At 56.3% G+C, this 18,053-nt stretch overlaps 1 protein-coding gene across 2 annotated transcripts in view; it reads left to right on the forward strand.

Annotated features, from left to right (window-relative positions):
• Positions 1-1,313: 1,313 nt before the first annotated feature.
• The window catches only part of PRKCD (protein kinase C, delta), a 26,719-nt gene continuing 9,979 nt past the window's right edge, over positions 1,314-18,053 (forward strand). For both annotated transcript variants that reach the window (XM_005870294.2, XM_014542939.1), the window contains exons 1-3: positions 1,314-1,429; positions 15,395-15,517; positions 16,635-16,834. In XM_005870294.2, coding sequence (XP_005870356.1) covers positions 15,403-15,517; positions 16,635-16,834 — 315 coding nt within the window. In that variant the 5' untranslated portion in view covers positions 1,314-1,429; positions 15,395-15,402. The remainder of the gene's footprint in view (positions 1,430-15,394; positions 15,518-16,634; positions 16,835-18,053) is intronic.

Genomic DNA, 18,053 nt, shown 5'->3' on the forward strand with positions numbered 1-18,053 from the left:
TCTGGATCCAGGAAAGACTTGGGCACAAAAATCACTGCCTGTTAAGGGACCGGAGCTAGGCCACCCTAAGGCTGTTTCCTTACGTGCGGACGGGAGAAAGTTGTGAGGACAAGAGGGCCTGAGTCAGAGGTCCTTTAGCACAGCTTGGCCCATACTGAGTGCTCAGCACATGTTAAGTCTTATTTGGTGACCACTTACTTTCCTCCAACTGTATGGTCCCCATTCTCTTGGGAGCTGGGGCTCAATAAAAGCCTAGATAGTCCCCCAACCTAGTTTCTTGCTGGCGATGTATCTGTTGCTCCCCTCCCATCCCCTTGACTAGACTGCTTGTGGGAGGGAAGACAGCTAACTGAGACCGCCCCCCCAGCATCTATCCCTGCTCATCCCACATGATAACTCCACCCCCCCGCCCCTCCAGTCTCAGCAGTAGTGGTGGGGGAAAGAAGGAGGGGCGGTGACTTGGAGAGGTGACTCCAGGGCACTGACACCATTTAGCTGGCACAGCTAATTGGAGTTTAAATTAAAATTAGAAATAACTTAAAGTACAAACAAAAAGATAAGGATGCCTCAGCCCCCAGGGGATGGTGATGGGGGTCTTCAGCTGGAAGAGGGGTTCATATCTGGGGAGGGGAATCTTTTGTGGAGGCCTGGCCTGCAGAAAAAGTACTCTGGGCACCAGGGACCTTGTTGCCTTTGCCATTCTTCCCTTCAAGAATCTCTCTGAGACTCCGTTTTTTGCTTGATTTGTTTTGTTTTTGCTGTATAATGGGCACAGCAGTAATATGAGAATCACCTCAACTAGAATGTGAAAAGCAAGGAGCAAAAACATGCCACTATTCATTTGTCACTCCCAATTTGAGTCCAGCACAGGAGCTGGCATGCCACATCATTGGAGCCTCAGAACCACGTGGGGAGATGTATTCTCCCCATTTTAAGGATGAGACAAACTGAGGCCCAAAGGAATTCCCCAGGCCACAAAGTGGTCATAATTGATTGCACCCTAGTTCTCCCAGGCCCACAGGGCAACCACTTGCAGACAGGAGGATTTGGAACAGAGTTCTTGCTGTTTCTATATGTAGCCCGGAAAGGCTCTGAGGACAGACAGCGTTCCAACCCCCAGCATGGAGTGAATGCATAACCAGTGCCCTGGAAAAGTTGGGCCCAACACCCTGTTTCACAGAAGAGAAAGTCAAGTTCAAAGAGACCTGTAGTCTTAGAGTCAAACAAGGCCGAACCAGGAGTGTGTTGGTTGTGCTGGGGAGAGCCTGTTTGGTGAGGCTTCCCCGCTCAGCTCTTTTCTCTTGTTCCTGCAGGTCTACTGGGAACTGGCCCAGGTGAGGGCAGCAGGCCTACTTCTCCTGGTGATTGTTGTGTGTGGCGGTGGTGGCAGGAGCCAGGACTAAGGGCAAGGGGGAGCCGGGAGCCCCAGGTAAGACTAGATCCTCTTAGACAGATGGACAGTGGACAGGGTGGACTTCCTCCCCTTCCGCCCTGGAACTCGGTGGGGCAGCACACAGAGTCCTTGGTCTGGGTGTGGGGCCTGGGTGCCCAGAGGGGGCAGCAGTTTGCCCTGCGAATGAGTGCTGCCTGCCTGGAACTGGCTTCTGGCCCGGCAAAGGTTTTGACCTTGGAGCTCAGCAGCCTGGGGCCCAGCAGTACTCTGGGGTGAGGAGTAGTGACACTTTGCTGGTCAGTTAGAGAGAAGGTGTGTGAGAGCCAAGGGTTGCAGGTGGGTGTGTCAGCTTTTCCATGGTCGCTTCTCTCTGCTTCAGGCTGTCGTCATAATCACACAGGGAAACTGAGGTTTGCCCTGGGTCCTCCAGTGAGTGGGTGTGACACTAACCTGGGAATGGAAGGAAGTCTCCCAGCTCCTGGTACAATGAGCTCTCTTCTACACCCATTCCTGCATCTCCCCAGCCTCTCTGGGGCCAGAGGAGGGATTCTAAGTCTCCCTCCCCAGCCTTCGGATTCAGGATGAGCTGGGCAGAGTTGCTAAGGGGTAATGGGGAAGGCTGCCGTCTCTGTGGCCCTTTACAAAGCTAGAAATTCTTTTCTTTGCGGCCAGCCTTGCCTCCTTCGGTTCCCATTGAAAGGAAGACAGCCCTGTGAACTTACCCATTGGGTGTCCAGAGCCCAGTGAGCGGGATTCTGGGGCATGGTGGGAGATACTGAGGGCACAGAACCCAGGGAGTGACAGTGGGGAGGGGTGGCAAAGGTGGTCTTTTCTCCAGGAGTCCTTTCTGATCATTTCCCCATTCCCACCCCTCTGGCTGTCAAGCACCTACAAGTCTTGGGGGTCAATAGACAAGTGGGCCTTACTAGGGGGTGGGGTGCAGGGGTGGGAGTGGGGGGCTGAACAAAAACAGGGTCTCCACTAGGTCTTCTGTTTATTCGACCTACCTGCAAACCTGGTGGGGAGGAGGTGATGTGCTCTTGGCTGCTGGGCCTATGCTACCTGAGTTCAGGGGCCCCTCCCCTCCCAGCACTGAGCCTCATTCCCTAAGAAGTTCAGTTAATTAGCCTTGGAGCCAGCCCACTTTCTTTAAAAAATAAAATAAAATTTTTTTTAATTGATTTTTGGAAAGAGAGAAAGGGAGAGGGTGAGAGAGAAACATCAATGGGAGAGCAAAATATCAATCGGCTGCCTCCTGCAGGTACCTCACTGGGATCAAGCCCGAAACCCACCCATGTGCCCTGACCAGAATCACACTACCAACCCTTATGTGACAGTACGAAGCTCAGCCAACTGAAACACACCAGCCAGGGCAGAGCCAGCCCACTTTCAACTCTAAAATATTCCCGACCTAGCCCTCGCTGGTTTGGCTCAGTGGATAGAGCGTCAGCCTGTAGACTGAAGGGTCCCGAGTTTGAATCCGGTCAAGGACATGTGCCTGCATTGCAGGCTCAACCCCCAGTAGGGGGCATGTAGGAAGCAGCCAATCAATGATTCTCTCTCATCATTGATGTTTCTATCTCCCTCTCCCTTCCTCTCTGAAATCAATGAAAAAATATTTTTAAAAAATAATAAAGAAATAAAATAAAATATTACTGACCTAGTTGGCATAGACATATACTCACAAAAACTGAGGCTGCACTTGGCACCCATGCCCACAAGTGCCTGCACATGCACGTGCGCATGTGTACACAGTTGTTCACATGCACTCACCCACAGGCATGCTCCGACATGCACACAGATGCTCACCCAGTCACCATGCACTCAGATGCCTGCCCACACACACCACACTGTGCCCATTCCGGGTCAGGAAGGGGGGATCCTTGGTCAGAGTCACAGCCCAGCTTGTCTCTGGCACTGAGAGTGAGGTTTGAGGGTGGCTGTGACCACAGGTGCTCCAGGGGCTGGAACACAATGGAAGGTGGGCTCTGCCCAGGCATTCATGAGCTATCCTGCCCAGCTGGCCCAGTCCTCCAGGCTGATTAGGGCTTGGCAATGGAGTTGGAGCAAGGGTGTGGGGGAAGGGCCATGTCAGCTGTGCCGGCACCGTTTGTGGCTGCTGCCACAGAGGAGGAAGTGGGCTGCCTGTGGTCATTGGGCCACGGTGCTCACAGGCTGGGGAGGGGGGGTCCCACTGTTCTTCGGGGTCCCACAGCGTGCATGCCTGGTGGAAGTGGAGGGCAGGAATGCAGAAAGGGTCCTTCTCTTGGACAGTCTGTGCACTTTCCAAGGACTGGGGCCCAGGGGAGAGGCCCGTCTGTCCGAGGGGTTTCCGGAGGCTCACTTCCTCTGGGCTGCCCAGGATGTGGTTTCATAGCAGGACTGACCAGCCTTCCATCTGAGGCTTGCCCTGCGGCCTTGCCTGTGAGGGAAACAGCCTTTGGCCAGTGGATTAGGCCGACTGACCAGGCTTTCCAGTGCCAAGGCTGGCCAGGCCTTGATGGAGGCTCGGGGAGCCCTCTGCCATGAAACCCTCCACAATCCTGGCTTCAAGGCAAGGCTCAGAGCGTTAGGTCCGCGGGCACAGCCCCCTGCGTGTGAGTGGCCATGGCTGGGCTGCATCTCTGGGATGAGGTGGCTCCAAGCAGTTGTATGAATGAACCTGGGCAAGTGGCTTTGATGCCCAGTGCCTCGGTTTCCCCCTCTGACAAATGAGAGAATGACAGCCTTTGCCTTTGTGGGGTTGTGCCAGAAACAGCAGATAATGCATGCAAAGTAGCTAGCACTGTGCCTGGCACATTGTTAGTAGTTATGTAAAGCACTTAGCACCGGTTCATGTAACTGTTCACGACACAGCAAGTGGTACTTGCTGGGGTTATTATTTCAGATGGCCTGGGCACTGGCCCACTGTCACAGGGCCAGGTGGCTGAGAAGCCGGGCCTCTGGCTCCCTTACACCCCCTGGATTCTGCCTTCAGAGGCCATGCTGCAGAGTGGGAGGGTTCCGTGGGTTCGGTAGGTTCTGTGTCCTCCAAGAAGAGGAGCTCCAGGGTGAAGCAGCTGTGCCCACTCAGGGGCCCAGCCCCCTCCTGCTCTGCTCCCCCTCGCTCTCTTTCAAAGAGAGAAAAATAGATCTCATGACAAATAGAGGGGAAAGGCAGTCAGAAGCTGCCTGCTGCCCCTTCAGGCCTCTTGCCCCCCCCCCCTCTTACCTCATTACCTCATTCCCCTCCCCCCTCCGCCCAGGACATTGGGCTTGGAGAAGCTGAGGCTGGCAATGAGGGGGTGGATGGTGAGCCCTCCTGCCAGCCTGCCTTCACTTCAGACCCCTGGAGTCAGTCTTTGGACTGGGGATGGAGGCGGACATCTGGGGCTGATGGCAGCTAGAGGAGTGGGGAGAGCTAGAAATACCCGCCACACACACATCCTTGACAAATGCCAGTGGATGGCAGGACCCTGCCTGTCTCTCAGAGAAGGTTGAGCTGAGCTTTGGCCTTTGCTATCCGGCACCAAGAGGCTTGGGACCTCAGGTGTGGGAGTGGTAATGATGGTGGGGTAGTTGGCAGGTGCTGGGAGGCTAGAGGGCTGGAGATTGGCATTTCCCCGGGCTAAGGGTGTGAGGGCATCCTGAAGGTTTAGGAGCAAGACCTCTGCAGGCATCAGACAGACCTGGGTTCAAATTCTTGCTGGATATGCACTGGCTGTGTACTTTTGAGCCAGGGACTGGACTGCTTTGAGCCTCAGTTGCCTCATCTGTGAAATGGGTCATTGTGTCCAGGGCAGAGGAGTAAAGGAAGGCAGTGGCTGAGGAGGTCAGGGAGGTAATGAAGGAGGTTGGGTGGGGCAGGACAGGGAGCGGAGTCTGGGTTTATCAGATGGGGAAATGGGGAACACTGGGGGCTTAGGCAGGGGGTGATGAGATCTTAAAAGACCCACCAAATTACTGAGACAGAAGACTGTGGGGGCCAGACCAGAGGATGGAGAGCAGTGAGCAGGCAGGTGCAGGGCCTGGGGCGGTGGGGGTGCCTAGATGGGGGCAGCAGGCGGAGAGAAGAATGGACTTCAGGATAGACTGCAGAGGCAGAAATGATGGTGTGGCTGTGTAGGGAGGAAGGGGGAGGAGGAAAATGACACCCAGGTGTCTGGCCTGAACTATTGGGCAAGCACTGGTGCTGCTGGGAGATGGGGGCACTTGGGTGGGGAACATCAGTAGGTCTGTTTTGGATGTATCTGAGTACCTCTAGAGCAGCGGTTCTCAACCTTCCTAATGCCGCAACCCTTTAATACAGTTCCTCATGTTGTGGTGACATCCAACCATAAAGTTATTTTCGTTGCTACTTCATAACTGTAATTTTGCTACTGTTATGAACCGTAATGTAAATATCTGATATGCAGGATGTATTTGCATTGTTACAAATTGAACATAATTAAAGCATAGTGATTAATCACAAAAACAGTATGTAATTATATATGTGTTTTCCGATGGTCTGAGGCAACCCCTGTGAAAGGGTTGAGACCCGCTGCTCTAGAGCGTGGTGAGGTCAGGGAGGCAGGTGGTTCAGGAAGGTCTGGGCTGAAAGCCAAGAGGTAGCATGTACAGCCCAGACTGGGGAGGAGAGGGTTCAGCAGGCCTTTGGTGGAGGCTCTGGGTCCAGGTCCAGATGACTGTCCTTTGAAGGTCCCTGCCAAGGTGCCCGGGCGGGCAGGCTTGTGGTGGCTGAGCTGCTGTTTTCACAACAGCCCCGGAAGCTTTGGATCATGTCTGTGGCTGTGTTGGGTAAACAGGTGCAGTGGAGCAGCCAGTCGACAAGGCCCAAGGCTGGCTCAGATGTCTGCTTGCGGTGGGCTGTGGGTGTTGGGGGGCTGGTGGGTGGGGGGAGAGAGGAGGATTGCAGGTTCTTGTAGTATCAGGGCTGGAGGAAGCTTAGAAGTATTCATTGTCAAGAAAGGGAAACTGAGGCCCTCTGAGGGACAGCAGCTGGCCTGGGGCCTGCCAGTGGACTCGGGCTTCCTTTGCCCTGCCCGGTCTCTTCCCAGAGCAGAGACCAAAGCAGGTCACTGCAGGGCTGGGTGGCTTGAGAGAGCCCCTTTACCCCCGGATCCAAAGAAGTTTGGAGGCTCCTGGGAATGGGGCTAGGAGCTGCACTCAGCACAGCCTCCTAGGCTGGATCATGCCCTTTTACAGATGACGCCAGAGCGCCATGGCCAAGCTCTCGGGGCACCCAGGGCAGGCCAGATCTGAGCTAGACCTGCCCAGCCCACACCCAGGCCCCCACCTGCTGTGGGACGGCACCCACAGTCCTGCCTCTCTCCAGCTTTCTTCTGATCCCTAAAGTGCGGGGCATCATCTGGGCCCACTCCCCTTGTGGGGATTGACGACAAAAGCCTTAGGGGGCCATCTCCCCTTCTCCCAAACACAAAGATGATTGTCAACAATCAGGAAAATCATGGCACCTCTGTGGGTGCAGAGAGAAGGGCTGAGGGGTAGACTCGGGGCCTGTCCCTGTGGCTGCTGGTGGAGGAGCTGTTCCCTCCCCAACCACGTGCACATGCCCTTGCCCCACTGGAGGCCAGATGGACAGTGCTGGGGCTAGAGAACCAGAGGGTCCCTCTCTGCCTCCCCCGGGAGCGGCCCTGTTGGCTTTGTGGCTTTGGGTAAATTGCTCCACCTCTCTTGGTCAGTTTCTGCCCAGTGAAGGTCATGTGTGGGGTGCCTGGCATAGCCATCCCACCTGCACAGGTTCAAGCCCTCCCCTTCTGTGTGCCAGGCCTGTGACTGCCTCATCCTCATCCTCATCCTCCAGCCTCTGTTGACTTCCCCTCAGACAGGGGTCAAGAAGGCAATGAGCCTGACCTTCCCACTCCTTCCCTGACCCTCCCACTCCTTCCCTGACCCACTTTGGACTTTGTTCGGGGCCAGCAGGGACTTTCTCCGCCTCCCTCAGTGGGGAAGCCCAGCCTGCCCAACACCCAGCTGCCCTCCCTTCTCCCTCATCTCCCAGCCACTGTGCCCCAGGAGCTGCCTTAGGAAAAGCTACATTTGGACTTTCCTGGGGCCAGATCCTAGTCAGACAAGTGTGGGTCTCTTCAAGGCTTGTGCTTATCTCTGAGCATGTGGATCTCTCTGTGCGATAAATGCAGGAGTGTAGTAATGCCCTGTGTGGTCTGCATGGGCCTGGATGTCTGTCGACACCTGAGAGCCAGTGAGTCGGGTGTGTTTCTCGGCGTGTGTGTCACTTGAGTTGTCATAGGCGTGTGTATATGCCTGTGGCTGCAGCTGTCTGTGCGCGTCCAACTGCAGGCAGGCTCCTCGTGTGTAACTGTGTTTGGGTTGGTGGGTGTGCCATGTGTGCCATGCGTGTGGTTATTCTGGGAGAGTTCCTGACCTGCCCCCACCCTGGCTCCTCACAGAGGCCCCCTTGTCCTCAGTCCTGCCATGAAGGGCCCTTTCTTCCTCCCTCAGAGGTACTCAGGGGTTTCTCCCTGTGGCTGAGCCAAGGGCGTCCCCAATCCTACGGCTAGCTGGGGGACTCAAAACCTGTGCCTGGTGTGGGCGGTGCCCCTGAGGAGGTCCTCCCCACACACATGCTGGCAAGAGCAGGTGTGAGCCGATGCCAGCCAGGGTTCCAAGTCCTGCTTCGCAGACTCTTCCAGACCCTGTGGCTGGGCAGGCCCATGGCACCTCTGCTCATCCTCAGACTGAAGCTCTCCTCGACCCCCCAGCCAACAGGACCTCCAGCTCCCATGCTGCCCCAGCCCCTCTCCCTCCCTTCATCCTGCTCACTGCCTGAGCAGTGGTCATAGCCTCCTCTAAGTACATATTTATGTGACTGTCCCCACCAAGCTGTGAGGTCTGTGGGTCTGGCATGTCTTGTCACTCTGGTGAGGAGAGCTGGGGCGACCTGGGGCTGGGGTGGGCTGCCCCCCATCATGTGCAGATTTCACATGCATGTGTTTTCTGGGGAAGAGGGCCCAGGTCTTTCATTGGCTCTTAAGATATAGTCAGTCACCCCTTTTGCCACTGCAAGTTTCAGTCACGCTGCCCACGCCTCTCCACGGATTCCCCTCTAATTCCAGTGGGCTGGGCCCAGCAGTGGACTTTTTGAATGTCCCTGGGACAGTTAGGTGTTCTCTACGGGCTGAGAAGGGTGAGCTAGAGGCAGAGACACTGCCCAGACAACAGACCCAAGTCCTCCGCAGGAGCAGGATCCCAGACACCTGCACAGGGTCCCTGCTGGGATGCGTGGGTGGGTGTGGGGGGGAGTAGGGGATGGGCATGGTGCCAGGGGGCACCTGGCTTCTTGGGAAGTGGGGAAGGATCCAGGGCTTCTTTTAGAACTGTCTGGAAGGATACATAGGAATGCAGGGGGACATTCTGAGGGAACTGCAAATGCAAAATCAGGGAGGCTTGAAAGTGGGGCACAGGCTGAGGCAGTGGCTTTCTCCAAGGTCAGCGGGAGCCAGGAGCTCCCAAGCTGTGGGGAGAATCAATAGAAAGGGGCCAGGAGTGGTGGCAGGGAGGAGGGGTCTCTGGGGAAAGGGAGGAGAGTCTAGGCCAGTGGTAGGCAAACTGCGGCTTGCGAGCCACGTGCAGCTCTTTGGCCCCTTGAGTGTGGCTCTTCCACAAAATACCACGTGTGGGCGCGCACGTACAGTGCGATGGAAACTTCGTGGCCCATGCGCAGAAGTCGGTTTTCGGCCTGGGCGAGTCTGTTTTGAAGAAGTACTGTTGATATTTGGCTCTGTTGACTAATGAGTTTGCCGACCACTGGTAGGCCATTGGCAGTTCTGTTTTGATTGAGTTATTGTAGTTTTCCATTGACCTTAACTACAAGGCATGCTAATGCTCAGGGAGATGCCCTAAGGCAGTGGTTCTCAACCTTGGCTGCACATTAGAATCACCTGGGAATCTTTTTAAAATCCTGATTTCTGGGCCTCATCCTCCGGAAATTCTGTTTCTTTGTTATGGGGTGAGGCCACAACATTAGTAACAAAGAAACAGAATATCCGGAGGATGAGGCCCAGAAATCAGGATTTTAAAAAGATTCCCAGGTGTAGAACCACTGCCCTAAGGCCGTGGTCGGCAAACCGGTTCGAGAGCCACATGCGGCTCTTTGGCCCCTTGAGTGTGGCTCTTCCTAAGCCTTAGGAGTACCCTAATTAAGTTAATAACAATGTACCTACCTATATAGTTTAAGTTTAAAAAATTTGGCTCTCAAAAGAAATTCCAATCGTTGTATTGTTGATATTTGGCTCTGTTGACTAATGAGTTTGCCGACCACTGGTCTAGGCAGTGGCTGGTGTATGTGGGGTGAGGGAGCGGATGAGAAGGAGCCCTTGGGGATGAGGCCCCTGTCCTGGGGAGGAGCAGGTGTGGGGAGCACCCCCTGCTGTGGGACCATAGTTGGTCCTCCTCCCAGGACAGGACTGGGCACATAGAGGCTGGCGTACAGGCCCTGTTGGGGGCCTTGGAAGGTCTTGCTTACCCCTTCCTCCCTACCCCCTGCTCTTCTCGCTGGGCCCACTTCCTGGGTTGTGAAACCCTTGTGGCCTCCTCAACTTGCTTCCGTAGGGGAAGGCCGCCTGGGGAGGCCGTCCTCCCAGCCAGGCTGCTACCCGCCTGCCCAGCTTGGCAGCTTCCGCCACACCCGGCCCCTGCCCTGTTGCAACTCTGCCAGGGCCAGCCCCGCTCCCTGCTGCTGATCACACTGCCGCTCACTCCTCTTTCCTTCCACCGCCTGGGCCTCGTGTGACTCCCCCCGCCCCTTCCTTCATTCAACCTTCAAGGCCTTTGTGGGCTGGACTGTGCAGGTCCAAGCAGGGTCTGCATCTCTAGGAGGGCCTAGTCCAGTGATGGCGAACCTATGACACGCGTGTCAGAGGTGACACACGAACTCATTTTTTTGGTTGATTTTTCTTTGTTAAATGGCATTTAAATATATAAAATAAATATCAAAAATATAAATCTTTGTTTTACTATGGTTGCAAATATCAAAAAATTTTTATATGTGACACGGCACCAGAGTTAAGTTAGGGTTTTTCAAAATGCTGACACGCTGAGCTCAAAAGGTTCGCCATCACTGGCCTAGTCTGACACCGCCGCCACCCAGTCTTGGTGGTGCTTTCTATGGGCAGGCAGCAGGCGCCGCCCCAAGGCTGGGCAGGAGAGGGTTGCTTTAGAGGGGCATCTCTGCTCCTCAGGGGTCTGTTTAAGGGAGCAGAGCTCAGACCCCCCAGGGGGCCTCAGCTGATGTCTCCTCACCCTGGTTTACTGGAGCTCTGCCGGCCACCTCTCACTTGCCTGGCACACTTTCTAAGGGACCCTCCCTCCAGGTTCACACACTCCAAAAGCCTGGCCAAGGCCTTTCTTCTCAGGCCCCCTTTGCTCCTCTGTCCAGTGGATATCACCCTGTGGCCTGTGAGGCAGAATCAAATGCCAGGGAAGGGCTGGGGCGGAGGGGCCAGGTCAGCTCTGCGGGCCGGGGGACCCTCATTGTCTTTGGTTTCCTCGTCTATACGTCTATACGTTCACATCAGTCTCTAACGGCCCATCTCTTGGAGATAGTTTGGCTTGCTGGGTTTTATTTTTCCCCTTTAACAAAGTCGTTATCAAACAATTGACACACAATTGTAGAACAGTTAGAAAATGCATTCCTGTTCCTGGTGGTGCCACCCCTCAGGCTATGTTCCCTCCACGCCTCCTTTGCTGGAACACACTCATGTGCACGCATGTGGATGTGTAACATGCATATTTGTCCTCTGTGTCCTAGGCGCTCCAACCAGTCAGCCCGACTCTGGTCAGCTCGATGCCAGCCTTACCCACTGCCCCAGACTGGCTGGGAGCAGGTTTCCATCGCCCTGAGGAGGTGCCCTGCTCTGGCCTGGCCGAGCACCACCTCTTCTCTCTGGTGCTGGTCTATGCCAGGGTGAGGAGCCTTTTCCCCCTGGGACTGGAATCCAGTATTGCCAAGCCTCCCCTGTTTTGAAAACGGGAAGCTGACCCAAGCAGCTGGGACAGGAGGGAAGGCAGCAGTTCAGGGTCTGTACCACCCTCATTGTATAGAAGGGGGCGTCCTCCAGGTCAGCCTAGGACCAGCCTGCAGGGGGCTGGGTGGATAGACTCTGATCAAGCACAGGTACCTGTCTCCTGCTGTCCTCACCTCTCTGTTTTCTCTGTCCTCATGTGTGTGCTGCCCCTGGCCCATTTATTTATCCATTCTACCCCCGCTTTCCCTTCATCTCCTCTTTCTGACACGGCACACTGGGAAGAAGGTGGCAGGCCTGGATTCAAGTCCTCCTTCCACCATTTCCTGTCTATGTGATCTGAGGCAAATCACTTAGCCTCGCTGAGCCTGTTTTTTCATCAGTAAAATACCCATCTTCTGGACCTGCACAGGGATAGAAGATGCGAATGCCATTACACGGCCTCAGAAAATGACAGTCCTTATAAGTGGGGGCTCTGAGATTTGCACCCAGACACTTTGACTCCAAGTCCAGTGCTCTCTGCTTCATTGGGCTGCCTTCACTTTAGGTTAGAGAAGCAGCAGCATAGAGACTCGGAGCCCACAGGCAGCCAGGAAAGGCCTGGCTGGCCTCTGCTGGCTCCAAGGAAATGGTCCCCACAGAGCCCTGTGCGGGGTCCAGCCCCTGCCACCTCCATGGCCCTGCAGAGCGGTGACAAGGCTGAGCCAGTGGCCTTCCTCTGGGGCCTGTGAGCCTGGGTCTATTTGCATGGGGCTATAAATAGTTGGCACACCTTGCTTTTGTGCCGTTATTTTACCTCCTGGCCTTTCCACCCACCAGTGTTCAGACGCCCTGTGAGGTAGGTGGGCGACCCTGGCTCCACTGTGCAGTGTGGGACTGGTGTGCAGGGCCCCGGGGCCCCTCAGCATCACACAGCGATGGAAGGAGATACCGGCTCATGGGGTCTCTCTCCCTCCTGGGGTCCGGGCAGTCCAGTTGGGGTAGAGGAGGTGGTAGAGCCTGGCAGGACCCATGCTCTGGTTTTAGACCTAGGAAGTTTGGGCGAGGTGACCTAACCATAGGGTTACTGCCAACGAGGCCCAGGAGGTCTCCCTCCATGTGGCACTGTGGCCTGGTGGTACAGGTTTGGGGCCAGGGCCCACTGTGGTTGTGGTTTTCCCCTGGTGGCTTCTAGCTAACTGTGAGCCAGCAGCTGCTCTGCGTGTGGCTGCAGAGAGCTAGAGGCTCAGCCCGGGCTCTGACACCCCCATTCTCTCCTCCGTGTAACTGGGTGGTCTCCGTGGACAGCTCCTGGCGGGCCACCTGGAGGCCCGGGAGTCATGGAGTCTGTGGGCCATCTGGGCTGGGCCCCACGGGGAGGCAGTGGGAGGAGGAGCCACCAGCAGGTGTTTGGCACACTCCCTGCTTCAGGGTGAGCAGCTCTGTGTTCCTGGAGACTAGGCTGCCCTGACTGAGAAGTGGGCTCGGTTATCAGGACTGTCTTCCCAGGCTGGCGGTGGGTGGAATAGGTGCGGTGGGGGATGTGAGTGCTTCATGCACTGAGAAGGGAGGTGCACGGGTGAGAAATGGGTGCTGCAGGCAAGAAGTAGTGGTAGCGTTAAAAAGACCCCCACCTGAGGCCCGTGGGGGTCATGTTGGCTCTTGTCCTACACAAGTTCTTGTCAGGACGGCCCTGCACTAAGGGACCCTCCTCATCTGGGAATGGGGGCTGAGCCTCAAAGTGGCCAAGAACCCTGCATGGAGTCCCACAGCCAGGGCAGCAGTGGTGTTAGGGTGTTGCCACCAGGCAGCTTGACCATTATTTTGCCCCAGGGCCTGCCCAGGCCTCCTCTCCCCCAGGAGCCAAGCCCCTTTGTCCCTGCCCACCTCCTACTCAACCCTTATTCCCTGAGTCACTCAGAAAGTCCAGTGTTGCCCCAGCTGGGTCTCCAGGTTATTGCCCCAGCTGGGTCTCCAGGTTATTGCTCCAGCTGGGTCTCCAGGTTATAGCTCCAGTTGTATTGTCCCAGCTGAGTCTCCAGGTTATTGCCCCAGCTGGGTCTCCAGGTTATTGCTCCAGTTGTATTGTCCCAGCTGAGTCTCCAGGTTATTGCCCCAGCTGGGTCTCCAGTTGTATTGTCCCAGCTGAGTCTCCAGGTTATTGCCCCAGCTAGTCCCCGAGGTTGTCTTGTGAGGAAGCATGAGGCTGAGCCATGTCTGGTGGACTCAGACCCAGGGAAGTGGGTGCAGACATGTAGCAGTGTATGCTGTACAGGGAGGAGCCCTGCTGGTTATTCTGGACTCTCAGGGAGCACTCACCTGGCTGCTCCACGCATTGGACGCTGGGCCAGGCAAGGTGGCAGGAGGGGCATGATGTCCTTTCTGCCTGGGGGCTTGGGACCCTCACCCAGACTCCTACATCCACTCCCAGCCAGACCCATGCAGCTCACTCTTTACATCAACAATACTTGAGTGCCCACCACCTGCCACCCACTCCACATCCTCGCAGGCACACACATCTCCTCAGCTGTGCAGCCACACCACACGCACCCTCACACACACTAACTCGCATACTCACGCGTGCTCAGCCCACAGCTGGCTCTCCTCCCTTCTACTGGGAGGTCATGGTGGCTGGCCTGGCTGGACTCAGGATGAATGAAGGCTTTGGGCCCGGGGCTCAGATGTGAGTTCACACACCCCCTCTCACTCCTTCTGAGTAGGAGCCAGGCCCAGGCAGGGGACATGATGGCGTCTGCTCTCCCCCCCACCCCCACCCCACCAGCCCCTCCTCTCTGCGCTGGCTGCTGGCCTCAGAGGACTGGCCAGGCTATTGGGCTGGGCTGCAGGCTGAGGTCAGTGTTTCCTGTGAGCTCATCTGGCTGGGAGCTCCCAGCAGACCCGCTGCTGCTCTGGCTGCCTATGGAGGAGCCAAGGGAGCCATCCCTGGGCAGGGTGGCTGCTGCATGTGTGCACATACATGTGCATGGGTAGGGGTCAGTGTCTGAGTCCGCCACTCTGTGGCCTGAGTTCAGGATGGAGTAGGAGTACATATGTATGTGCACATACATGGGTGAGTGTTCCTTCAACCAGGGCTAGGGAGAACCCTCCTATGTGGTGCCTAAACCCCAAGCCAGTGTCCAAGTAGGTGTATGAGTGTGCAAGTGTGGGTTGCACATGTGAGCATCCCTCATGAATGACAGCCTGGAAGACCCTCAGGGTCATCTCCTGAAGTGACCCTTGATTTGAGGAATGTGAGGAATGGAGGAGCGTGGGGCCAACTTGTGTGGTTTACAAAGCAAATTCAGCATTACATTGAACATTAAAATAGTTTTATATTTAGGAAATAATTTGTTTGAAAGTGCAGGCAAACTTCCGGGAAGGCAAGAGGCTCCTGACCCCCAGGGACTCAGGTTCAGAAGGGTCAGGCACACTGCTGGGGGCGGGGCCTTTCACTGCCCCGGCCTCTGAACGAAGTGGGCGCTTCATCAGTAGAACTCCAGCTTTAGGTTCTGGCTTGGCCTCACAGTGACTGTTTCCCCATTTGAAAAGTGGATGTGGTCATTTTGGCGCTGCTTGTCTTCCTGGGTATTTAGGAGCAAAAAATTTTGAAAACCAAGAAGGGCTGTGTGGCAGGGTGTGGGAGGAAGGGGCACTGTCCTTCACATCTTAGCCAGCATGTGCTGGGTACCAGGCACATAATAGTAGATGTGTTCAGCTGGGTATTAAAGGAGGCATTGAATGACTTTACAAATGGTTTTGGAGAGCCATCTAAGGAGGTCCCCGCCTGGAGTGGGGGTCCCAACCAAGGGGGCTGTGCCAGCAGCTTTTGCCTGCTGTCCCACTTCTAGTTTTACCAGGGATGCCACAAATCTTGACTTCCATAAAACTCAGCTTTAACGTTTTAAGCGCCATGTGGACCACACTCAATGCTGTGAGAGCTCTGGGGGGAGTGGATACCTGACCACCTCCCAGGGCTGTTCCCGCTGGCCCTGCTCTGCTGGCCTGCCTCACCCATTCTTTCTACACAACCCCATCACAGGCCCCAGCATGGCACCGTTCCTGCGCATCGCCTTCAACACCTATGAGCTGGGCTCCCTGCAGGCCGCGGATGAGGCAAGCCAGCCCTTCTGTGCTGTGAAGATGAAGGAGGCACTCAGCACAGGTAGGGCTGGAGGCTGGACCCTGGAGAGGTGCAGCAGCCAGTGGAGCTGGGAGTCTGGACCTAGTGGGAGGCAATGGCGAGGCCCAGCCTTGTGCCCCCAGAACCTCTGAGGGATCCTTCCTCATCCTCATCTCCCTGCCCAGCCCAGCTATGGATGCAGGACAACGGAGGCCACCAAGTGCCTGTGGGGCCTCCAGCACTGGCTGCATGGAGCCCTCATTGGGCTTGAGGCTCTGGCTCCTCCTCACCCAACAGTTTCCACATGTCCATGTGCCAGGCCCTGTGCTGGGCACTGAGGACATCACAGGGCTCCAGGGATGGCCTAGCTCTGCCCTCGTGGGGCTTTCCTTCAGGTGGGGGAGCCAGACGATGAGTCCTGTGAAAGGGAAGCTGAGAGTAGGCACAGTCCCAGGCTGGAGTCAGGGACGTGGTCCTGGGAGAGAAGACCATTCCTTCTTGCGTCTGCCTTCATCTGGTGAGCCCTGGCTCATCGTTTAGGTCTCAGCTGAGCTGTCTCTTCTTCCAGGAGCCTTCCCACCCCTTAGGCCGGGACAGGCCCCCTACATGGGCGGGTCTGGAACCGGCCTTACCCACTCCAATTTCATGACAGTTATGATTTAACATTTACTAGAGGCATGAGCTGGTCCATGTCTCTGCCTGCGACTGAGGCACCAGGAGGGCAGGCACCAGGTGTAACTTTTCATTCTGCCATGTTCCTTGCCTCCAATATAGTGGCTGGCATGTGGCAGCTCTCAGCACGTGTTCACTGAGTAAGTGCGTAGGGAAGGGGACATCTAGGTAGGACTGGAGGACTAGGGTCCCAGGAAGAGGGAACAGCAGGAGCAAAGGCCTGGCGATGGGACCTGGCAGGACACCCACGAGGAGCTGCCAGAGTTCTGTGTTCTGGCATGTGTTGTGAGAGGAGGAGGCTGGTGAGGTGAGCAGAGCACAGTCGTGCAGGCTGAGCAATGGGACTCAGTCCCAAGGACACAGGGCAGCCACGTGGGCCATTGGGAGAGAGCCAGGCGGATTCTATCGGGCTGAAGACTCCGGCAAGTCTGGGACGGGAGGGACCGAGGGGCCCTTGCTTCATGTGACTGGCTTGGCCCCACTGCAGAGCGCGGGAAGACTCTGGTGCAGAAGAAGCCCACCATGTACCCCGAGTGGAAGTCCACGTTCGACGCCCACATCTACGAGGGTCGCGTCATCCAGATCGTGCTGATGCGGGCAGCTGAGGAGCCCATTTCCGAGGTGACAGTGGGCGTGTCCGTGCTGGCCGAGCGCTGCAAGAAGAACAACGGCAAGGCCGAGTTCTGGGTGAGGGGCGCGTGAGCTGCGGTCCTGTATGCATGTGTGTGTGTGCGTGCGTGCGTGCGTGCGTGCGCACACAGGGAGTGAGCATGGCTGCTGGGTGCAGCTTTGCAGCTAAAACAGCTGAGTTCGAATCCCAGCACTGCAATTTACCAAATCCTGGCTTTTCTGTAAAAAGGAGGAGCTGCTAAAAAACCCTACCTCAGTGTTGGTGGCTCAGATGAAACGAGCAGCTGGATGTAAAGGGCTGATTGCAGAGCCGGCACAGGGTGGGTGCTGAAGCGAGCCAGCCTCGTTATTGAAACGACCTTTTTCCCTTTTGATTTTGTGAAGGTAGGATGTGCCCATAGTAAAGCATGCCACACTGTAGGTAAAAGTGAGTCTGGCCCTAACCCCGGCACCAGGCTCCCTTCTCAGAGGCACCTGTTGTTCCCAGTGCTGTTTGGAATCTTTGCAGATATTCCAGGCCCAGGCAGGCACTCGGGAACAGCAGTTATGATCTTCAACAGCGAGAAGGGGAAGGCTGAGGGTCCACCACTCACCTGCCAAACCAGGACTCTGCACTCACATGTGGCCCTTGTGGCCACCGGTGCCGGCATTGGCAGAGAAGCTCCGCCCCCCAGGGTCACATGTGGTCCCCTGCAGCCAAGATGTCCCCGCTAGAAAAAGACCTGTGACCATCAGCCTCCAGGAAGGGCTGAAGGCATTGGGCCAAGAGAGTTGACTCAGGGCTGCGCTGACCCTTGGCCAGTCAGGCAGCGGCACTTGCTGAGCTCTCTGTCCATTACCCTGAGGGACAATGTCAGTCACCAGGCCTGGGTTCTGAGGAGGGGAGGGTCCTGCCCTTAGAACCAGCCAGTCTGTTGAGGAGACGGACATGCAGAAGCCCTGACAGACAGAAAGCCAGCACGTGTGAAAGTGGGCGGGTGTCGGTGCCTCTGCTTGTGCAGGGGGACGCGGGCCTGGGTTCTCATATCCTTGTGAAGGGGCCGTGCTGTTGAGGGTGGGGAGTTTCCCTTCCCACTCTGTTCCCAGGCCAGGCGGCCAGGCTGGGTGTGGGGTGGATTCTTTCACTTCCCCAAATGTAATAATACCCCTGAGTGGAGGGTGGGGGCGGGGCTCAGGGGCGGGGCCTGTCCCTGCCCACACCAGGCAGACAGGTGCCCTGCTAGGCGGCCAGGACTCCCTTGGCCTTGGGGGACCAACCATGGGGGCGGGTTCTGAG

The sequence above is a fragment of the Myotis brandtii genome, unplaced genomic scaffold (assembly GCF_000412655.1).
Source record: "Myotis brandtii unplaced genomic scaffold, ASM41265v1 scaffold316, whole genome shotgun sequence".
Lineage (NCBI taxonomy): Eukaryota > Metazoa > Chordata > Mammalia > Chiroptera > Vespertilionidae > Myotis > Myotis brandtii.